We start from the raw sequence: 24678 nt of genomic DNA, 5'->3' as shown, positions 1-24678 counted from the left end.
GAACTTCAAGGCAATAATCTAACCTTTCTATTAGTGTATAACATCCTGGAAAGTATTCCAACCACAACCACTCATCTCAATTAAACGTCACAAGTAATGGCACTTGCATAAACTCTGCTTGTGTTAAGGCCCCTTCCTGGTCTCGGGATGATCTCAATGGTTTTTCCTTAGAGTCACCTAAAGCCCCACCTCTTGCCGTCTTAGAGCACTTTCTTCTTCTTTTGGAATGGAATCATACACTATGAGGTCCCTGTGCCTGGCTGCTTTAGTTCATTGTGTTCTATGCCACAACCACACAGTTTGTGTTTAGCTTCAGACCCCAGGCCAGGGAACTGCTATGCTTATCTTATATACCTAAGCAGAGCCTCCAGGCTCTCCCAGGATCCCTCAGGCCCCATCTGGCACACCCTGCCACCAACCCTGAACATTCTGATCAGTTATTTCTCTGCTGATGAAATGTGCCAATTCAAACCAGATCAGGTTATATTAAATTCAGGTTCTTCGGGGAAGCTGCTCTAGGGCAAGTTCACTGGCCTCAAGGACTGAGGCCAGGGGAGTGCCATGGGAAGGGAAAGAGAGGGCAGGGGGAAGAGAAGGAGAGAAAGAGCTGGCACAGAGAGAGAAGGAGAAGAGAGAGGGGAGACAAAAATGTCTGGATTATATAGGGAGGAACATCTAGGGGAAGGGCAGCCCAGCCCTTGGGCTGGAGAGTTCAGGGTTGGGAGTTGGGATCAGGGTAAGTAGTTCGCATTCTTCATTTGTATTAGTGTCGGGTACTACCTCAGTGGGTAGGCCACAGGGTATCCACACCACTGTCCATGAACATGAGGGTGCTGTGTTGTTACGGGCACTTCTGTACATAAAAACTTTATGGGATACTTCATTCCATAAGGTTTGCATGTGTGTGTGTGCGTGCATGTGTGTGTGTGTGTGTGTGTGTGTGTGTGTGTGTGTGTGTGTGTGTGTGTTTTGTACAAAGATATAGTTGCCTTTTAAGGACTTATTTGGTTCAGACTACAATATCACACACACACACACACACACACACACACACACACACACACACACACACACACAAGAATTCCGTACCCTTAAATACAAAACCAGTGTCTAGAAGAAAGCAATCACAGAGTCTCTTATGGGTGAAACTTTAATTTATTTTTCCAGTAGTCCATACCATTTATAATTACTTTGATATTTTATATGTGAAGATATCCAAAGATAATGCCAGTTTGGGAAGGGGGGGAGGAATTGACTTTTATCCTCTATTTGTGTTCAGACAGACACTCACTTTGAGGGTCAGCCTGGGAGAAAAAATGACGTCAGCACTTACAGATGGAATTCAGAGGAATGTTATGCTCTTTGCAGTGAAGAAGCGGGGAGGGGAAGGTAGGAGAGGAAAAGGAGGAAAAGGGAGAGGAGGAAGAAGAGGGGGGAGGGGGAAGAGGTGAGGAAGAAGAGGGGAAGAGGAGGAGGAAAAGTGGGCAGAGGATAGCAATTTGTCATCTTTTAGAAAATGAGACGTGCGTTGATTTCGGGAGGAAGAGGTCTGACCTTCCCATCTTAAACCTTCCTTGGTAAATCTAAAGCACAGTATGTGTGTGCGAGTAGCCTCACAAGCGGGTCACTGGGGCTCCCTGCAAACCCAAGCAAGAGAAGCCACTGTGAAGGAGTACCTGGGTGGCTTCCAGTCCAAACAAGCCGACTGTATAACTCTTACCTTCCATCTGAGCAAGCAGAATCCTTCTGGGACATTCTAATGTGAGCGTGGCTGTGATTAGAGTTTCAAACCAATAAGCAGACTTAGCCACCCTATATTGAATCTGCATCTCTGGGGGATAAGGTCCAGGAATTCTTGTTCTTTAGGAACCCACAGGGAATTCTGAGAGGTAGACCATTAGAGCCTAGTTGTACATGGCTTATTTCTGTTCCAGGTGATAAAGCCAAATGGTCCAAAAGAAAGGAGATCTAGCCGGATGGGTGTGGTAGGGCACGCCTTTTATCCCAGAAAGACAAAAGCAAGGTGGATCTCTAAGACTAGGCCAGCCTGCTCTAACAGGGAGTTCCAGGACACCTACAGCTACACAGAGAAACCTCCGTGTTGAATAAGACAAACAAGAAGGAAAAGGAGGAAGAGGAGAAGAAAAGAAAGGAAGGAAGACAGGAAGGAGAGAGAAGAGAGAGAAAGGAAGGAGGAGGAGGAAGAGGAGGGGGAGGAGGGGGAGGGAGGAAGGAAGGAAGGAAAGAAGAAAGGAAGGAAGGAAGGAAGGAAGGAAGGAAGGAAGGAAGGAAGGAAAGAAGGAAGGAAGGAAGGAAGGATTGCCAGAGATTTCATTGTTTCGTTTATTTGACATTCCCCAGAAAAGAAGGGCATGCCACAGATAAATATCTTATTTCAAGGCAGCCGATTCAAACTTAAGCACTTGCCCCTGGAGCCCCAGAACAGGCAAATACAAGTGTACGGTAAGGTTGAAGAATACAGGGGCTGGACGTTCCACACCTAGCCAAGAGTCTTCGAATGAACAGCAGGCAGGCATCACATTGAGGTATAACGTTCTAGCTCGCTTCCTAGTATGTGATAAACACCATGACCGCAAGCAGCTTAGAGAGGAGTGTTTATTTCATCTTACCGGACACAGTCCATCACTGGTGGAACCAAGAAAGGAACTCATAGCAGAAGCTTGAAACAGAAAGTTCCACACAGGAATAGGAGGTACAAGCCTGGTCCCAAACTTGTTCTGCTGCATTCCCTATCAGAGTAGGTGCACCCGCCTAGAGCAAGTCACACTCATGATGGGCTGGGCCATCCCACATTAATCAACCATCAGACAATGCCTTCCGGAAATAGCCACAGGCCTATCTGGTGGAGGCAGTTCTTCAATGGAGTTTCTACTCCCAGGTGTGTCAAGTTGACAACCAAGGTCAGTCAGGCACGCGTGGGCTTTTGGAACCGTCTTGGTCAATTATTGAAATCGGCTCTTAATTCTTAAGTTATATTTTTGCTTTGCATTCATTTGTCATTTGCAAATATTAGGAAGTATTTACCAAGCACAGGGCAGGAGCCCAGGTATTTTGTCCCAACTTAGAAATACAAGGGTGAGAGCAGAGCTTTGATATTTAGATCTCCTTCCTTCCTCACTTTCCACAACAGGTACTGGTGTTGCCACGGTGGTCCAGCTGAGAATCTGATCTTGTTAATGCTAACATTTCACATGCATTTCCAAGTCAATACTCTACACAAAAGAGGTTGATCTGCAAGTACAGTTCCTAAGGGGTGTCTTTCTCTTTATTTCTCCAGGACTTTTTAAAAATTACCAGAATTTTAAGGGAGAGGGTTATGTCCAAACAGGGCTTCTCTGTGTAGCCCTGGTTGTCCTGAGACTCTCTCTACAAACCAGACTGGGTTTGAACTCAAGAAATCTACCTGCTGCTGCCTCCTGAGTGCTGAGATTAAAGGCCTGTGCCACCACCGCCCGCACAAAAATTACTGGCTTTAAATTAAGTTCTCGTATGCTGCTTGTACACATTATGACAATATTATATATGCATATGATTATAATTAGTTTATAGTCACAGCTCCACCACTGTCACTTTTCTATGTCTCTCTTCCCCATTCTTTGTGCTCTTCTTTCTCCCCACAAATGGTTCCTTTCCTGCTTCTCTGTCATACCCGTGCTCGGAGCACACAGGACAAAGGAAGCAAGCGTTGGATAAACATAGGGTCAGTGAGAGGCAGGATTCGTTTGGGTTTTCTGAGTACTGGGTGACTGAGTATGTCATGTGATGATCATTAGGTAACTGATGGAAAATGGGTAAAGCGAGCTACTTGTGCCTTTACTTTTGGCTTTTTATGTGTTACACATCATTCAGGAATCTATTGGGGGTGATGTACTATTATCAAGTGCGTGGGGTGTAGGAACTGGCCGCCAGTTTTAATACTGTTGATATCGCAATTAGTGATGGAACTGTCTAATTGGCGGGGCAAGCTAAGACTTTTAGAATGATTTATCTTTATCATTTTCTATTGTGTGTATGCATGGGTGACTGTGTGTGTCCTGTGTTCTCATGAGTGCAGACACCTTCAGGGCAGAAAGGATGCCAGATCTCAAGCGCTGGAGTTCTCTGGCAGTTGTGAGCCACCGGAAGTGATTTATTGCTGTGAACCCAACAGAGTCCTTTGCAAGAGCAATATGGGTGCTTAACCACTGAGCCATCTCTATAGCCCCCATCTAATACTTTAAATAAGCACCCACAATGATTTTGAGGCATAAAATAACTCCCATCTTCAATGTCTGTACTCTGCACTGTGCTAGATACAGTGCGTGGCACTGATTTGTTAATTACATTTGAATATTTTCTCAATTTGTTTACTTTTTAATGGTTTGTTTGATTTGGTTGGGGTTTTGGTCTTTTTCAAGATTTCTGCATAGTCCAGGCTGCTCTTGAACTCACTCTGTAGTGCCTGCCTCTGCCTCTTGAGTTCTGGGATTAAAGGTTTGCCCCACCATGCCAGGATGAAATTTATATATTAAATTAATGCTGTTATTGTTAAAGTATACTTATTAAGAAATCCTAAATAAAGTTGAAATTCCACTAAATAGATGGTATTTGGGTTTCAGTGTAACTCAGAATCGCGGTAGCTTTGAGTTTCCGTTTATAAAAAGGCATAAGTACACGATTTATGTTACTTTAAAAGTCCTCAGTTGAGCCTGTAAATATTCTATAAACACCCTTTTCCTCTGCGTGTGAATTTGTAGAACTGTTTCCTTAAGTCCAGTTCGGAAACGCAGCTAGCTATGTGTGAACTACAAACCACGAAGTGAAGGTTAACTGAGCCATAACATTTTGACCCATTCATTCTAAAGACATATGTGTCATTGTACAGGGAAAGCAGGAGCCATGAGTAAATGTCACACTGCACTCATAACAAGAGCATTTAAGACACATGCACTCTATAAACAGTATTATAATAAACACAAACACTTCCTCTAACTTCGTTGCAGGGTTACTAAAGTTTGCCCTGGACAAAAGAAACATATTTTTTGGAAACCTGTCCTCTATTGTGCGGTTAAAGCCATAAGGCAGAGAAATAAATAAGCCACGAGAGCTCAAGCTAGATCAAGTCCTGATTCTATTTCTATTAGTCTGTCTAAAGCAAGATTGCAGGAGCTTGGAACGTCTTAGGTCAGAGTCGGTTGCCAAGGGGTTTGCTTTATCAGATTGCTTTCCCTCTTGTTAACTCCGTTACTTTTCTTCTTGTAGAGAATTTAGCTTTAGTGCATAAGTCCAATGGTACAGTGGCTTGTTGGCTTTGTCTCTATGCAGACCACTTTGTCTCTATGCAGACCACTTTGTCCCTATGCAGACCACTTTGTTCCCATGCAGACCACTTTGTCCCTATGCAGACCACTTTAGTTTAAAATACCCTGACACCTTGTCTGTTTGTTTGTTTGTTTGTTTGTTTTAAATCTCCCTTTTACAAGTGCTCTTTTTAACTCTTTTGAGGAAGGGGCCTCTAGAATATTTGTTGTTGTTTTGTTATCCTTGTTTACTTTTGAGGTAGAAATAGTTGTGCCGATTTTTTTCCATGTTGAAAGGTCTAGAGAAGCAGAGAGACCTGGCTTAAATTTCATGTTGTTTTTATGCCTTCTAAATCCCCCCATCTCTCTCTGGGTGTGTGTGTGTGTGTGTGTGTGTGTGTGTGTGTGTGTGTGTGTTTGGAATAATAGCAAAAGCTATCATATACCTCACATCGAGAGCATATTATACACAGGCATGGTTTAAAGTGTGTTCTCAAACAGTCATCGCAACTCCAGAGGGTGGTAATTATCCTAGTGTGCAGAATGGAAATAAGGCATTGAAATGAGTCATGTAAGTACTGTGTGCTAGATGCACAATCTGAATGCAGATGGAGACCACGCTCACTGTGTAACACCGTATATCGTCCCTGAAAAAGCACTTCCCGTTCCCTTCAGAATCAACCAGTGCCTGTACAGTTATAAGCCAGGAAAGCAATTCCCTGCCCTTTCTAAAAGCATTTGGAAAAAAAGATTACTGAAAACCCTTCCTTCTAGGACTGCATCTTGATTTCTACTTCAGGTCAGTTCTTAAATCATGAAAGAAATAATCTCTCTCACATGTTAAAGACATCACCATCTTATTATCTGCTTGTCTCTAATACAAATGCTAACATTAAGAAAAGTTTACTCCATTTGCTCGCTCTATTTGTGGCAAGTGAATCATATGGGTAGAAATAGAAATTTATTCCCAGCACGCAGGCAGAGGTAGTCAGATCTCTGCGAGTTCAAGGCCAGCTTAGTCTACACACCGAGTTGCAGGACTACCAGTGTTACCTTGAGAGACCCCGTCTCACCCCCATAAAAAAACAGTCTGACAGTTCATCTAAAGTTTACTATGGAGTTCTTACCTGATGTAACAATCCCATTCCTGGTTTATACCCAAGAGAAGTGAAAATACATACACATGGATATAAAAGTCACTTTTATACACCTGACATAATTGTTGTCTTGGAGGTTTACTGCCTCTGTCTGCTACCTTAGGCTAGTCCTGGAAGCTTCTAGCCTCCGTACAATCTTATCTAGGCCTAGAATGTTCTCAGCCTCGAGACTTATTTCAGCAGTTCTGAATCTCTTCTCCAAGCTGACGAATTTCATCTGCCTTCTGACTGTTTGCTCTGCTTGGCCTCCTACTAACTTGGGCAATGTTTTCTAATCTAACCTTCTGGTCCTTCTTTATCGGCTAAATAGATAGGAGGTCATCTATCTAGCTCACCCGAAGCCCCAGGGAAGCTTTCTTTAAAGTCCAAGGTTAGTTCTGGAATACATAGAGTCTGAACATGAGCATGGGTAATGATTCCCATGTTCTCAGGTCATTTCACAGCCTCACCAAGGGGCTTTGACATCAGCACTGGCTTAGTTAGGTTTCCATTACTGTGGAGAGATACCATGACCATGGCAACTCTTACAAAGGAAAACATTTAATTGGATATGACTTACAGTTTCAGAGGTTTAGTGCAATATCATCATGGTGAGACGCATGGCAGTGTGCAGGTAGACATGGTGCTAGAGAAAGAGCAGAGAGTTACATACACATCCTGACCCACAGACAGCAGCAGGGGACTGAGTCACACTGGCCAGCCTTGAGTTTGTAAGATCTCAAAGCCCACCTCCCCAGTGATACACTTCTCCAACAAAGCCACACCTCCTAATAGTGCCATGCCCTGTGGGCAAGCATCAATACAAGTGAGTCTATGGAAGCCATTCCTATTCAAAGCACTGAAAACAGCTAGATGTTGCTTTGAATTTAAATTATTTGCTGGAAATGTTTTAAGCCCGACCCCTTAAACTCAACCTAAACCTTTCCTCGAGAAAAACCAAAACCCTAATTTGATTAATTTTCAAATGTTGGTTGGTTTATACCCTTAATTATGTAAGATTCAAAGACTACCTTGGAAGCCCCAAATTGGGGGCTGGAGAGATGGCTCAGTGGTTAAGAGCGTTGACTGTTCCTTCAGAGGTCCTGAGTTCAAATCCCAGCAACCATGTGGTGGCTCACGACCATCTGTAATGAAATCTGATGCCCTCTTCTGGTGTGTCTGAAGACAGCTACATTGTACTTATATGTAATAAATATATAAATCTTTAAAAAAAAAAAAAAAGAAAGGCACAAATTGCAACATAGAGTTTAGAGATTACATCAGATAGCAGGCTGATCCTTGAGTATTGGCCCTTTCCTTTTGATACTTCAGAATACTTACTGCGCTTGGTGATTGGTTTCTGTCACGGTTAATGCTCACTGAATAGTAAGCAAAATGACCTTACAGTTTTGCAAATGCTCCCATTGCCTAGGGGATAAGGTATGAGAAACACTCTTAGGAAATATCCCTGGCCCCCAGGAAGAGGAATGTCATGTGCTAAGACGAGGTCAGCATTTTTTGTGGGTAGTTTATCTTAGCAGTAAAGACTTGCTGGAGTGAAGGAAAATTAAGGTATTATAACATAAATTTATGAAAGATATGATCCATCCTGAGGAGGCACCACATGGCCATCACAACTTTTCATGTACAATGTTTCAGGTGATAATATATAATAAAATATAAATGTATTATTTCCATAGTTTTTATATAACTTCCCCTCTGCTCAGGAGAAAAATGAAAGGGTCACATACATTGGCTCAATACACGCAAGTGTCTTCCTGACAGCTGTGGATTTTATGTTGGGTTTTTCATCAGGGCCAGTGCTTACATGATTATCATAAACAAACAGGATTTCTGTTCATGTGCTTACTTGTTCAAATATGGTTTCTAGCTGAAGTGTCCCCTCTACATAGTCCTCAGACAGGGGAGGGATTTTTCCCTCCTAATCTGATTTTCTGTGTTACTGGGTAAATTAAAACCTATTTCTCCTTATAGTAGTCTTCAAGGTACTTTGTTTTATTATTTTAGAATTACTTTTAGGCAGTGTTTTGCCTAGGAAACTTTTGGCTATAGGTCCCCCCAGAGACTTTATTAAAATGTAAATTCTGACTCAGCAGATCTGAGATGAAAGGCAAGATTCTTCATTTCCAACATGCCCCCAGGTGATACCCAGGCTGCTCATCCAAGGACCACTTAAAGGAGGGAGAGATTAAAACACATCCCATTTGCTGGAGCATTTAACCCCAGGGAGGGCCAGAAAGGTGACAAGCTGCTGTCTTTCTGGGTAAGCCCTGTGGGGAGGGAGGGCTGGTGATTAATACCAACCCTAAAATTTCCTGAGGGGGTTTTCCCTTTCGTTAACTGAAAACTTCCTGAGAAAACTGAAGGTTTCACATGATTTGTTAAAAATTCAAAATTGCTCTCAATTGAAATGAGGGACAGATAGACAGACAGATTCAACTACCTATCCAAATATGTTTAAAGCATTGTGTGTGTGTGTGTGTGTGTGTGTGTGTGTGTGTTGGTTTGTTTTGTTTTGAGACGGGGGCCTTACTATGTAGCTCTGACTGTCCCAAACCTCTTTGTGTAGACCAAGCTGGCCTCCAACCCACAGATCCATCTGCCCACCCCTGCCTCCAGAGTGCTAAGATTAAAGGCATGTGCTATCTCGCTCTGCTAAAGTAATTAAAAAGTGATCTCGCCCCTGGAGGAATTTAACATTTATTTTTAACCCAATTTTATAAAATCTTTTGTAAGTTTTCATAGAAATAACCTTTTAGGTCAATACTTATTCAACATACCTGTGTCTTATCGATATTATCAATAGCACAAATAGGTATGAACTTACAGTAAAACACAACTGATGTAATAGACACAGTTGATGTGTGATACATACACACATACAGATTGCTTTTTCTAAAACTTATTTATTTATGAGTACACTGTAGCTGTCTTCAGATGCATCAGAAGAGGGCATCGAACCCATTACAGATGGTTGTGAGCCACCATGTGGTTGTTAGGAATTGAACTCAGGACCTCTGGAAGAGCAGTCAGTGCTCTTAACCACTGAGCCATCCCTCCAGCCCCCACATATGGATTTAGAAATAATCATGTGTTTTTGCAGCATAGTTTACGTATACATTGTTTACCTAGACTAAGGACTATATAACATCTTGAACCCACAGATCTGCCTGTCTCCGCCTCCCCAATGTTGAGATTAAAGGTGTGTACCACTACAGCCCACGTTCACATCTGCATATTATAGTAATAAATAAAATAGGCATTTGGGGGCAACACAGTTGATATAACTGTAACACGGGAATAATGAGTACCTCATGAATGGCAGTCATTAAGTTTCCTGTATACACAGATCAATCTGCTCTGTAAAGGATGGAAGAATGCAGCTCAATCCCAGCAAATACTTAAGTGGTGTTCAGAGAAGGTAACTACGCTTGACAAATCAAAAGAAAGGAAGTGGGCCAGTGACATGGCTCACTGGGTAAAGCCACTAGCCACCAAGGCTGACTGCCTGAGTTTGATCCCTGGGTTCCACACGGTAGAAGAGAAACAGCTCCCTCAGATTGTCCTGATTTCCATATGTACACCACACACACACACACACACACACACACACACACACGTAAAAAATATTTTTTTAAAAAAGATATAGTATTTGGGGTAAATATTTATTAAAGGTTCAAAAGGTTTGTGAGAACAGTATGTATTATTGGGCAGGCCTTGTGGGAATTTCTTTGGCTAATATAGAAAATCTATAATATTGACAATTTTTAACCTTTGCCGTCATTTTGGTTTGTTTTGGGCTATTTTGTTGGTTGTGTTTACAGGAATAACCTTGATAAACCACCTACCTGCCAAACAAGTTCTTATTTCATACAGGTCAAATTAGACACTAATGAATCTAATGGACCCTAATAGCCATGTATTTCCACTAAAGAATACAGTTGTTAAGTCCCAAGTATTACAGGGATCGATTGGCAGCCTTGTAACTCCTTGTAACTCAAGGAAGAGGTTGAATCTGTCACAAGACTGGAAAAACATACACGTTCAAAATAACATGTTTTGAGCAAAACCTGTGTGCAGGTTCAATTGGCCGACAGGCTACCAATTCAATAGTTCTTGCCTGAAGGTTTTGAAAGACAAAATTTTGGTAATAAACTCAGTAACTATCCCAGGTGTTTCACTAGCACATTTTTCTCTGTTGCTGACAAGAAGACGGGATGGAGCCCCTTTTCTCTCATCACTCACTAAAAACGAAATCATGTTAGGTATCGGCTTAAAGCAATGAGGTAAATTCTGATGGGCAATTAATTTTGTTTCTACCTACCAATATTTTAGTCATGCTGGATGCTACTATATTGATCTAATGTGAGAATGTGTGTTACCTATGATATAAAGTATTATTTTATAAATGTTAATACCCTATGCAAGGCCGATAAAGTCCCATTACATTAACTCAGGTGTGCTATTTTTTAAATTGATACACACTTCAAGTTCTATTACAGCTAATGCTTAAGACGAAGGGAGTTGAAAACTGAGTTATTGCCAATTAATTTTTTTCTGAGGAAGATTAATTCGAAACCTTATTAATGCCCACAAGAAGCTTGTAAATGGATTCTAAAATTGGTCTAAGTTGCTTCACACTAACTGCAGGCAGTAAGGTGGGGTTTGTGGTCAGATGTGTGCGTAAAATGGTTCGTACGCTTTTATAGATTTTTCATGTAATGACAGAATTCTGGTTAAAACAGCTAATTAAGAGAGACACCATGGTTAGAAACAGTTTTCATTTCTCTATGTCTACAGTATTATTCATTCTACTGAGGCAGACCACAAATCATTAACCTAGCAGATTTAGGAGGGAAAAAAATCAATTTTTGGATAGTCTGAAGTTCATTCCAAATGCATATAAATTTTATACATACTGAATCATGAAAGTATTTATAATCAGAGTTAGTGTATTTTATACCACCTACTGAATATTACCCACCTTTAGGCCTTAAGTCAAGTCAGTTATAAAGAAATATTTTCCTATGCAATTGGTAACTACTTGGGTTCTCTTACCCTACTACTTACAATGTATGGTTTTTACTGGTGTGGTTTTTTTTTTTTTTTTTTACTTTTTGATAGTGTGAACTTGTCTCAAAAAGAGTTTCAAGCCAGTAAGCATTTCAGAGTGTATACATATACACAAAAGAATAACAAGATCTTATTGCTAGATCTAAAATAAGTATTTAAAAATACTATACATCAAGAATATATACTTAAATATCACTTACGGACAAGCTTTAATATATTAATAATTTCCTCAATAGAAATCACTTCCTTCGGTCCCCAGCTCCGAAAAAAAGAAAAAAGAAAAAAAAAATAGAAATCACTTCTTGCCGTTTGTGATTAATACCCTGATGAGAGTAACACGTTTCAAATGAAGAAGTCTGTTTAGATTAGGTAGGGAAATAATGCAGGGGTTAACATTCTCTGTGAGGACTCAGATGTGACCGCAAATTCAGTTTCCCTATCACAGTAGGTGGCTGCTCCTAATTGTCCTAAGACATCATTAGACCTAAGAGAAAAGCCCGACACACCATAGGAAACGAGGTTCTGCAAGCTTTCTTAATGTTCTATCACAGCATGGAAAACCAAGATTTGCAAGCTGGGATACACATTTTCAGAAATGTTTTCTACCAATAAAATTCCAGTCTCGGAACAATCTCACTTAGACTAGCTCACCTTTGCCAGAGCCAATCAGTGTATCCCTTCCATACAAATTTACAAGCTCTAGAAAATCACACCTGTGCATCAATCATCAGTAACAGGGGAAGGAAAAGGCTATTGTGAAGATACTTAGTGAAAGTCAATCATGATATAATCCCCCAAAGCATGTAATGCCTGAGAGTAAAAAGCCCTAAAGAAAGTTTACTTATCAGTGTCACATTCCATCACTTTCAGTGATACTGTGAACAAATTCGTGTACCAGATATAGTTTGAGCTAGTCTCCTATAAATAAACCAAGGCCCTTTATTTTCTGTATCAATACCAGAATTAAGTTCTTAATTAGAAATGAGAAACTATTTTGGCTAATGTGGCCCTGGGTAGACACAACTCCTCACATAGCCAAGGATGACCCTGAAGTTCTTTTTTTGAAGAGTACAAGTGCTTTTTTTCTAATTTGTATCTTAATGCAAAGAGTTGTTATGTTTTGTGATGAATCTAAGTACTTTGAGGATAAATTTGCTCTTAATGAAAATTTTTTTCCAACTAAAACTGGATGTTTTACCCTTCCTTTTCATGTTTTACTGCAGTGCACACTCAAATGAGTAAGGTGTTTCCCACGCCGTTTCCTATTACAACTTGGGGCGTTGAGTAAACACAATCCCTCCAGTGAAGTGACCACAATCCTTTCTAGTACAATGCTGTCAATGCTTAAGAAACCTGAACACAGTATTCCAAAGGACACCCATGTCTGATGTGGGAGGTGTCACAATGGACTGGCAGTGTCTTCCTTGTATTTCAGCTGTTGAACTACATATACAATAATTAAAGGTATTCCATTAGTTTCCTAGTTTCACTTTTTTCTACATATGTATGCATGCATGTATCTCGTAAAAAGTTATTTCCCAATGTATTAAATAAAACATACAAAATACCTTATTTATATAACCTTTTTATTTAATTTTCATGAAACAACGCAGAGATTTTCTTATAACAAAGACTGTAAGAAGTTTTGGGCTAGCAACTGCAGTCTCGAAAGAAGCAAGCAATTGGGATTAGTCAGAACTAGCATAAAGGTACAGAACACGAACCCGCCTCAGCATAGGAGGCAGAGGAAACCACAGGAGTCTAACACTAGCACAAAAACTAAATGGCTGGAAAATAGCCTAAGAATGAAAACTCTGTACACTCAAAAATGCTCGAACTTTGCAAGGGAAAACAACCTTGGGTCAGCTCCCTCCCTAAGGCTGCTCGTCCCTCAGTAGCTGGGTATTTATTTTCCCACAGAGGAATGCCACTTGGTCAAGTGGGAGCTTGTGCTTGTTTCTGCTCATTATCTAAATATGACACTACATCCAGGTGTCACATTGATTGAAAATGATACAGTAGCTCTAAAAGAAATGGATTAAGTTCCACATTCCTTATTCTCAAACACACTTCATGGGAACTACGTTATGACCAAAGGGCTTTTGTGAGTTGTGAGAAATAACATATTAAGTTAACTGAGCAGAGTTGTCAGTTCACTTGGGCCCCAGTTCTAGCAAGGTGATGATAGAAAAGTAGTTTGTGAAAGTTATCAAACTGTAAGACATATCAAAAGGCATAGAGTAAGATTTTAACTTCTGGTTCTTGCTGACCAAATGGATTCCATCTGTGAATGGATAGTGGTTTATCAAGAACCTGGGAGCTTTACTGAAAAACAAAAACAAAAACAAAAAAAAACCCAAAAACCTCCACTACTCAAGAAAGTCAAACCCCATGTCTGATTCTTTTAAATGATGTGAAAAAACTACTTACAACCAGACTTGGGCCTTAAGAATTTTTTAGAGAAATGTGTAAGAAGATCACTTGAGTCTCCCCAGAGGCGGCTTTATGTAATTCAGCTGACACTACAACTATCCTGCAAAACTACCAGTTGGGATCAGGCAAGAATATTAATGGTCTAAAAAAAAAGTCAGATAAATGAAAATTATCTTTTTACAGATAACAATGCTTTAAAAAAAAAACATACATCTATACCACAAACTGTTAGCTCCAATATTTCAAAATAATTCCAAAATAACTAAACATTAACCTTACTACAGTACTCTGCTGCCTCCAAAATATAGAAATTTCTATTACCAAAAAGTGTATCTTAACATTCTGACATTCAGTTCAATATACAACCAAAGAACTTTAAACTATCTTAGTATATCAATACTGTAACAAGCCATCTTCAATTTTTATGTAGTTCCCAGTTTACTCAGTATTTTTAAAACACAGTTAACAAAGTGCAGACAAATTATTGCCGCATTTTCCTCATAACCTTATTTTGTATGATGTAGTCATTTTTAGGGTACCCAGTAGAGTCAACAGTGACAAAGTAAACAGGCCCACCCCCTCCACACCCTCCCCTCAATCAAAAAATAAAAAGGAAAACAGAAAGTGACAAGACAAGAAATAAGATTTAAGGTCTGGGGAGAAGAAAACCTTAAATGGTTAAAGTGTGCGAACACAGAGGACAGCTTTTTGCACCCACTTCATGCCACAGAGTAAACCCTGAAGGAATAACTAAGTACTTCTTAGCTGAAAACCTTTCAAGAAGCACCCGTAGATTTCTGGATTTGTTCCTTTAAAATCAAAATGCTCTGCCTTTGCTCAGGAGGCAGCATGGCAATCTGATCTGCAGTCAGCTGAAGAACCTGCATGATCAAAGCTGCTTTTTCTTGATCCTGTGGAGTTACCTGGCTTTGCCCAGGGCTAAAACTGCTAGGCTGGCCCGCACCTTGCTTACTGGCTCCTTGCATGCCAGCCCCCTGCATCCCTCCTCCTTGCATGCCTGCCCCCTGCATCCCTCCTTGAATGCCTGCTCCGTGCATCCCTCCTCCTTGCATACCTGCCCCCTGCATTCCTGCTCCTTGTATACCTGCCCCCTGCATGGCACCTCCAGGATTTCCCACTCCTGCAATGTTTGGAACCTGTCGAGGTCCCTGAGGGCCACCTGCCCCCATATTAATGGGGCCAGGACCCTGGATCCCACCAGTCATCGGACCTCTGGAACTAGGGCCAGGGCCCCTCATCTCCAGTCCTCTTGCGTCTATGCCTCTTGCTTCCATCCCTCTGGTTTCCATTGCACAGGTCTCCATTCTTCTCTCCATTCCTCGTGGCTCCAAGACCTCCGTTTCCATGGGCCGGGCCTCCATCCCTCGAGATTCTCTTCCTCCTCTACCGTCCATAGGTAGACCTCTTTGATCCATCATGGGACCTCTGGGTTCTCCAATTAGCATTCTGGGATCTGCTGCTAACGGTCCTCCTCTCATATCATGTGAGGCAGGGCCACGGTTGTCATGACCATGATGCATTGGAGGACCCTGATGGGGTGGTCCCATATAGCCTCTGGGCTCTACTTCTCCAGTCACTGAGAGCAAAGTTCCTCCACGCGGGTCATTTGGAGCATCTCCCAGTAGTCCTCGAGGAGGGATGCCACCAGAAGGCATGGGTCCACGAGGCATTGGAGGTCTAGGATCTGATATCTGCATCTGTCCTCGCTCTAAGGGCACTGGACCAACCACTGGCATGCCAACCTGTGGCTGCATGGTTCCTCCCGGGGTTAAGGAACCAGGTCCAGGTCCAGGAACTGCAGCTGGTATTGGCCCCGGAGCTGGAATTCCGCCCTGGATCGAGGTCTGCATCAGAGGAGGAATGTCCTTCACAGGTCTTCTTGGTAAATGCTGAGGCTGAGGGGCAGGATTCTGTTGGTTTAACATGACGTTAGGTCCCGGGCAGAGGCCAGGGGCAGGGCCGGGGCCAGGGCCTCCAGGGCCACCAGGGCCACCAGGCCCACCAGGGCCAGGCCCAGAGACAGGCTGTGATTTGCCTGGGATCAGTGGTGTTACATGGATCTTACGATGCAAAATTTTCAGTGCAATCTCTGGATCCATGATTCTCATCACCACTTGTGCCTGCAGCAGAGCGTATGCCAATTGTGGGTTCTGAAGTAGCATGTTTCGAGCTTCCTGGTGACTGTTTTGGACACACAACTTCATTTGCTTCATCAGCTCAAACATTTGCTCTGGGGGCAGGCTGGCGACTGCCCTAGTAATCGATTCTGGAGCATCTTCTGGATCAATAGGGTCCCCATAGGGTGAGTCAATGATGGGGGCTGCCGGGCCTAAGCTCTTTAACTCCTCCTTGTTCTTTTCACTGGCAGCATTGTCCACCCGAAGCGCTCTCCCACTAAATTCTCGCCCATTGAGGTTCCGCATGGCACTAAGCGCAGTCTCCTGGTCTTGGTACTCGCAGAAGCCATAACCCTTGGGCTTTCCTGTCTCTCTATCGTAGACGAGACGGAAACTGACAACTGAACCAACCTCCGAGAAAATGTCCTTTAACTGCTCCTCCGTCGCCTCATACGGAATGTTCCCCACGAACACCGAACGCAGTGATCGATCCATGGCTGGGTCTCTGACCGCCAAACTCGACATGATTCCTGCCGAGCGTATAGCGGAGAGTAAATTCGTCCAAGGGTCGTCCTCTGGTGAACCACACTTCCGCTCTGTAACGGAAGCAGACACCAAACTCCGGACCGAAATCTTTGTGCTAGAAATCCATAGTTCCGCTAGGCCGCAGAAACTGCTTCCTGAGACCGGACTAATTTATCTTGCACCTTCCGCCCCCGGCCGTGCGCTCTGCTTTACGCGCCTAGTTACTGACAGTGGGATTCTTTTCCATGATCCTATTGGTCGAGTTTCCCCCGCGTTCCGCCCCCCTCTCTCCCTTCCTGCGGTCGCCGGATACATTAGAACTGACCTCATTAAAAATGGCCGATCGGACTTCACTATGGTTACGGGCAGCATCAGCGTCTCGGCTCATCGGGGGCGGTTTTCATTGCGTTCCACCTGCGGGAAACCGCCAACCGGAAGCTGATTTAAGGCTTAATGTTTTAATTTCTGATACGTGTGTGTTTTCACAGCTGTTTTCGTTTAATATAGAATATTTGAAATATTTTAAATCTTATTCAAGATTTTGAGGTAAAATGTTGATATTTGTCCCTTAAACTATCTTAAAAGCATAAAAAATAATTCTCGCAAAGATAAATTAACGCTTTGGCATGTTCAAACTGTTACTAGGTCCAGGATCCTCCCGGTGTCTTCTGTGTGTGCAGGCTGTGATCATTCCTCCCTCCTCTTACTAATTTTAAGTGACATAAATGCTAAAGTGGAATTAACTAAAAAGTATGACTGCAGAGTATGGATGAATCGATTTCATTTAACTTTTTTTTTTTTTTTCCGGAGCTGGGGACCGAACCCAGGGCCTTGTGCTTCCTAGGCAAGCGCTCTACCACTGAGCTAAATTGCCAACCCCTTCATTTAACTTTTATCGTACACATATAGGTAGTTGGGATTGGCTTGATTGATTGATTGATTGGTCTATGTAATCCTGACTGTCCTGGAGCTTGGGCTGGCCTCCAACTCTCAGAGATCCTCTGCTTATGCCTTCCAAGTACTGGGACTCAATACCACACCCAGCTAAACTGTATATCATATCACATATAATGTATATATATTATATCATATATAATGTATATATTATATATAACATATATAATGTATATATATATTATATATATATATAGTGTGTGTGTGTGTGTGTGTGTAAGACAGAGGGTGGACGGGGTTCCCAGTATAGTACTGTAAGACTGAATTCAAAGGCAGCCTGTCCTACATATTGAGTTCCAAGCCAACCAGAGCTACATAAAATGAGAACTTTTAAAACAAATACATTTTATTTAGTTATTTGTGTGTGTGTGTGTGTGTGTGTGACTTTTATAGTTGTGGACTATATAGATCAAAAGGGCTACTTGCAGGAGTTGGTTCTCTCCTTCTACCCTGGGATCAAACTTGATACACAGGGGCAGTGCTTTACCCACTGAGCAGTTTCTCCTACTCTGGGTCTTCGAAGTTGAATTTTAATGTTTCTTATTTTTAAAATTAATTCCAGCACAATTAAACCAATGTAGACATTGGGCGCAGGGTACTGTCCTATGACAAAATGTCATTGATTCTGAATAAACACAAGCATTATCAATTAAAGTTTAGTGTTGAAACCAATGTTCTCTGTATAAATAAAATGCATTCAGAATTTTGAAGACTAAGCACAAGAAATGTATAAAACAAAATTCTTGCCAGTTTTATACTTTGAATACTGCCTTTTTAATGACCAATACATAATTTTCATAGTTCTAACTTGGAAAAAATCCAAAAACATCATAGCTTATATTTTGGTTTGTTCTTGGTTTTTTATTTATATGAGTACACTGTCTTCAGACACACCAGAGAGACATTACAGATGGTTGTGAGCAACAATGTGGATTTGAACTCCAGACCTCTGGAAAAGCAGTCCGTGCTCTTAACCACAGAGCCATGTCTCTAGCCCCCTGGCTTTGTTTTTGTTTTTTGAGACAGGGTTTGTCTATGTAGCCCTGGAATTTAGTCTGTAGACCAGGCTGGCTTCGAACTCAGAGCTCCACCTGCCTCTGCCTCCCAAGTGCTGGGCTTAAGAGAATAGGGCTATGGCTTATGTTGTGAAGAAAGCTGTATATGGTATATTTTTACATTCAGTTGTCAATTAATTCAATAAATTAAGATATCAGGTGTACTAAAATTAGTTTTGTTGTTTTAACACAGGGCCCCTTGGCAGCCAGGGTGGCCTGAAATTCACTGGGCATGTAGGTCAAGCTGTCTTCAAATTTGCAATCCTCCTGCTTCTCCCAGGGGATGCTGGGATTAGAGGCGCGCACCACAAGCCTTTGACTTTACCTGACTATTATGGGATGCTTAAAGGTATTAAAACATTAAATAAAACATTCACCACAAACTGGGCATGGTGGCTCACCTTTAATCCCAGCACTTGAGACACTTCCTGCTCTCTACTCTAGTCCCGGGCTAGTGATGGCTACACAGAGAGACCCTCAACACTTGAACAGTTATCGCTGTTAAAGACTGTCACCTTAGTCCCTTGTAGAAATGGTGTTTAAACTCTTACTCTGGATTACTTTGGGGATCTATCAGTCAAACTAAAAACTAAATGCCTTAACTAAAAATGTACATGTTTTCAACAAAAAAAGACTGACCAACAAAATCACCCAAATCTGACAAATATGTGGTATTTACAACAGGGGTGGTCATGAGTCTGGAATCACAAGCACATGGACGCCTAAGACAGGCTGAGGCTCATTTGAGCTCAAGGATAGCATGGGCTATATACTGAGTTGCAGGCAAACCCGGGATACATGTAAGACCTCCCCTCTCCTTTTAGCTATTTTCAGAAATTAAATTTTATACAAAATTGTAAATGTTATAGTCTTTGTGAGTCTATCAAATGTATTAAAACATTGAATTAAAAAAATTACCATAAACTGGGTGTGGTGGCTCATACCTTTAATCTCAATATTTGAGAGATTTCCAGGACAGCTTGATCTACATATCTAGTTCCAGGCTAGTCATGGATATTCAGCGAGACCCTCAAAACATAAATAAAATACACTTTAAAAGAATTCGCTGTGGATTAAGTAGATCAAATCTAGACATATTCTTAAGATATTTTGAAAAATGTTGGGGACTGGAGAGATGGCTCATCAGTTAAGAGCACTGACTGCTCTTCCAGAGGTCCTGAGTTCAAATCCCAGCAACTACCTAGTGGCTCACAATCATCTTTTAAAAAAAGAAGAAAAAGAAAAGAAAAATGTCCGGTACATTTTACCCTTCCTGCTGAGAATTGACTTGAGGACTTCAAGTCGTCTACTAAATTATAATCCCAGCTCTAGCCCCAGGGACATTTTTTTATTTGTCTTGGTCTCTTAAGAAATAACCAAAACACTCCACAAAGTTTATTTTTCTAGTCCCTCCCCCTTCCTGTTAGTTGAACATATTTCCATTTTCCTCTGGATGCAACTGGATCGTCATCTAGACCTTTTTGTGGACATGAATTCATTTACCTCTTAGTAGAATTGTGACTTTGCATCTGCAAAATCACTCAAGGAAACATGTAGGTCTTTTCATCCCTTGACCATCTGCCTCCTATTTCTTATTCCATAAATATCTTTCCGAACACTGTCAGTACAGCAGTGTGAAAACCAATTTGTTAGAACAAATTCTCTGCATGGTCTTGTGTACTGTTATATCAGCCTCACCAGTAAAAAGAAAAACACCTCAAAAACGAAAGTTTCCCATGCCTCTCCTGTAAGAAACACAGATATCTGTTTGTGGAGGTCTAAAGGCGATTTAATGAAGGTCATAGTTGGAGAACTATTCCACTTCAGGGAGAGAATCATACCATAAATATATAGATGGTAGTTAACATGTATAGATGAGGTTTTTTCATTTCCGGGTTTGTTTTGTTTTTGTTGTTTTGTTCACCCGTGTAGCCTCAGTCCCTGCGGTGAAGCTTCATCTAGGGAGTTCCTGTTACTTCACTACTTGAATGAATGATTTCAAACGTCTTTAGAGTTTGAGTATTAACAAACCATTTAACCTAGAAAGAAACCAGTGACATTAAATAGCACAGTCCAAATTGTAACAGCCTGCGGCCAGGACACCTATTTTCTTATTCTTAGGTTGATGATAATTCCTCCAGGATACTATTTTTAAGAACTAGATATGCAGGGTGGAGTATCTAGAAATGGAATAAAGTAACCCAGAGAGATCTATATTCCTAAAGGAGGCTTCCTGGTAGAAATGGTATTGAGGGACGGTTCACAATCGACTGTAGATATAAACAGAACAGAAGCGATTCAGACAGCAGCTGCACTTGGCCAAGATATGACATTGGGACTTGGTGTTTTGTATGACCTAGAAGCGAAGATGCTTGGTGATCATGTGGTGGGACTTAGTATAACAGTTCTAAAAATTAAATTCATGAAAACAGGTTTTTTTTTTTTTCATTTTTCTATTGGTTGTTTTCTTTATCTACATTCAAATCCCCTTTTCAGATTTCCCCTCAGGAAAGCCCCCATTCCATCCTCCCACCTCCCCACCCCCACCCCCGCATTCCCCTACACTGGGGCATCAGCCTTCCCAGGACCGAGGGGAACAGTTGTGATTGTAAAGTCAGGAGGCTTCTTTTTAAGCCAATCATACCTCGTTAGCTTCCAGCTACGCTCTTCAGTCCTTTTCCCCTAAGTGTGGCATCTGGCCTGTCAACTTTAGCATCCTCTACAATGTAGCTCCAGGTTTACTACCCATCCTCCATCACTTTGTGCACTTTTCTCTGGCTGACCTGGGCACCTCATTTTTTGTGGCATGCAATCTTTGTTTTTCTACCCCCTTGTCCATGTATTCGTAACACCTTCTTTCCCCAGTTCTTATATTCATTTCGTCACATTTAACTTCTTGTTCTTCAATGCTCACCTCACTGTCTTTTTCTACTAAAAGCAACAGTATGTGTTTGGTGGCCGTGTGTTAGAAGTGTCTTTGAGTTAGGCAGCCATAGCGTCCTGCTCTACAGCTAACTGGAATTAGGCATAGTGATGTTAATGAGTTTGTCTTAACTAGGACAGGCAACTGTTCCACGGGACTCTTCAATCAAGAAATCAAGTTTGAAAATGAACATTCTAGTCAACAAATGGCCCATATATGCAGAGTAAGAGGCAAAGCTGCAGCCTGAAACCAGGTCTCTTGAAATTGAGCTTCCTATTGCTCAATTAGCCTAGTAGTCATGGGTTACCGAGGCCTGGACACAGCCTCCACTGGCCTTTTTCCTGATTAGCTCTGAGTGTTACTAATTGCAATTTCGACGTGACAATCAGTGCTATGGCAACTGATGGGCTGACCATATAAAGACTGAATCGGTTGAGAAAGATGTTTTCTTTTCGTTTTTTTTCCAATTGATAGGGCCAATATAAGACCTCAAATAAGGCTTTTTAAAAGCATGCAAGTCACATAGGTAATGAATTCATTTCCATAAAAGAGCCTGGGTTTCTCAGATCCCAAATTAGGCCTTTCTGAGGCCGTATTTCCCCCACATTTATAATACATTTAATATGAAAAGAACATAGAGGGAAGTAAATAGTAAATTCCACTTATGATTCACTGTTGTTGGCAAGAGAACTATTATGTACATCTGAGGCTCTGAAAGTACACCACTGCACGACTACAAGTTAAATGGAGCCGAATGTTGTCTAGTCGATTACCAGTCTATTATTGACAGGATAAGAACATGTAACACAAGGACAACAAGGTCCTGGACCAGAATTAACTGCCAGCTTGCTGACATCATCTGTAATTGTGTCTAGGTCTTCAGTCTAGGCCAAGCAGACAATGTTCTCAGGGAGTAGGATGAAGGGGTTTAGATTTCAGTCTTTAATCTTAGACTGAGGGTGACAAGAACTCATACATCTTGGACAAATTAATTCTCGTTACTTCTGCTTTGTCATCTTTCAAGCGAGAATGCTATTACCTGTATTGGATTGTTGTGTAGAAGACATAACCTGTATTTTGTCATTTTCATACTGTATTATCACTCTGCATTTGTATATAACGGTAATATGCAAAGCAGACTTTTAAGTGGAAAGAGGCTCAAACCTCACTTACTCTAATGTTATTTTGAGATATGCCTTATTCGTGTCACTGAGAGGGCTGGATTTGAAGAGACAATGGTCTGTCGTTAGATTGTGTTATTTTACACTTGTATAGAGACAACTCTAAGATGGGCAACATTGTTCAACTATGCACATCTGTAGCTGAGCGGGAATCATTTTCAGGCTCAATCCTATAGGATACTTCAGTGAGCGTTTTACTGATCATAGTGGTGTTTATGAAGTTCTTTTAGTGAACCATGAGATGTTCTCTTCAGATATTTGGTTAGCTATAATTATCATCTTTACCCAATGGGCTTGTGCAAACGTTTACACAACGGAATGTGCAGACTCCGCTAACACTGCCTTGGTCTAGCACCTATCTGAGTGCGGGCCAGGTTCAAGCTGCTGTTAAGATGGTTGCTTTTGAGAAGGTGCTGCCAGACAAGCACAGATATTCAACCATGGGAACTAATTGGACAAGGAGAGAAACTCCGCCACTCTCGCTTTGAGCTGTCACCTGAGGGAACACAGAGAAAGCAACTAGCCTCATAAGAATGGAAAACTCTGGGTTGGGGATTTAGCTCAGTGGTAGAGCGCTTGCCTAGCAAGCGCAAGGCCCTGGGTTCGGTCCCCAGCTCCGAAAAAAAGAAAAAAAAAAAAAAAGAATGGAAAACTCCACGCCCGCATTTGGAGCTGAATGAAGATAATGTGTTTAAGAGGAGCAGTTCATGGATCCTTTTAGCTTTTATTCTTTTCTGTGAGCAGAATAGTCAAAGATCCAACTTCAAAGAAGTGTCTAAACTATTCTCTTCATAAATGGGATTGTATTCCACTTCTGGGGCTCCGGGAACCTAAGAATGAACCTATCATGACCCCGAGTTATGGGAAAGTAGCCTTTCTGAAGCATTTAGTTGGGGGTCAGGATTTAAAACATCACCAATAAAACGACAGCGTGGCAGGACATATTTTGGACTCCTTATCACAGTTGAATGCTCTCCAAAAAACATTACTTCAGGAGTGCCAGTTTAAATTTGTCATATTCCACTAGACTCCCGAGAGTTAGAAATTTGGTTAAAATGTAAAATGCAGTGTATATGAGAATGTCATAGCTAGTGCTCTGTGGCGCTGGTCCAGAGACCAACTGCAACTACAGAGAGGGGTGACATTGGGGGTTACTTTAATGCTTGCTTGTGACCCGTCATAACGCAGAGACCAGTCTGGTAGGGATGCTGTAATAAAATGCCATAAATTGGTTGGCTCAAAGAGAAACATTTGCTTGCATAATATCAAAATGCTGGCAGCCGGGCTTTCTCCTGCGGCTGCCCTCACTCTGTGTCTTCACCTGGCCTTGCTTCTGTGTAGACAGAGCCTTAGAGCATCTGCCTTCTCGTGAGGATATTCACCAGATTAGATCACTTTTGGTGCTTATGGGCTCGTTTAATCTCACATATTGCTAAGCCCTAACATGAGACACAGTCACAGGAGTCATTAGGTCTTCAAATGTGAAACTGGAGAGCCTTACAGAGAAGGGCATAGTAGCCATTGATGTTGATATCTCCAAGAAAAGAAGGAACTGGGTTTTTTTCTGGATTTCATAATACTCTGTTCCATCCTCCTCTCCCAATTTGTGTGTGTGTGTGTGTGTGTGTGTGTTTGTCTGTGTGTCTTTAAGTATGTGTGTATGTATCTGTTTGTATATGCAAATCTGTATATGTATGTGAATATGTATGTAGTTGTGTGTATATTGCCCTCCTTCACACCTTATTTGTTTATTTGCACACTTATATCGACTCTTTTGTGCTGAAGATCGACCTCTCTCTGCTTTCTCTCCTCAGTAAATTGTTGTTTCAGTTCTCTGGGGGAGAACTAGAGTGCCAGGATTTCTCCTAATGACAAACCAGGTTTACCCCTTAGTTCAGTACAGCAGAGGGGGTGGGGGTTCTGGGGTGAAGCAACTCTA

The 24678-nt window shown here is 41.6% G+C and overlaps 2 protein-coding genes across 2 annotated transcripts in view; one reads left to right on the top strand and one right to left on the bottom strand.

Annotated features, from left to right (window-relative positions):
* Positions 1 to 24678, top strand: part of Prkg1 (protein kinase cGMP-dependent 1) — an 885274-nt gene that overhangs the window by 566699 nt on the left and 293897 nt on the right. The window lies entirely within an intron of this gene.
* Positions 13104 to 16803, bottom strand: Cstf2t (cleavage stimulation factor subunit 2 tau variant). The gene has a single exon (XM_032891797.1). It carries the CDS (start codon positions 16624 to 16626, stop codon positions 14740 to 14742), a length of 1887 nt encoding a protein of 628 aa, XP_032747688.1. The 5' UTR covers positions 16627 to 16803; the 3' UTR covers positions 13104 to 14739.

This window comes from Rattus rattus, chromosome 2 (assembly GCF_011064425.1).
Source record: "Rattus rattus isolate New Zealand chromosome 2, Rrattus_CSIRO_v1, whole genome shotgun sequence".
Taxonomy (NCBI): Eukaryota; Metazoa; Chordata; class Mammalia; order Rodentia; family Muridae; genus Rattus; species Rattus rattus.
This window is presented reverse-complemented; position numbering and strand designations above follow the sequence as displayed.

Coding starts and splice junctions, on each gene's coding strand:
- Cstf2t (XM_032891797.1), bottom strand. CDS start 16,626: ATGTCGAGTTTGGCGGTCAGAGACCCAGCCATGGATCGATCACTGCGT.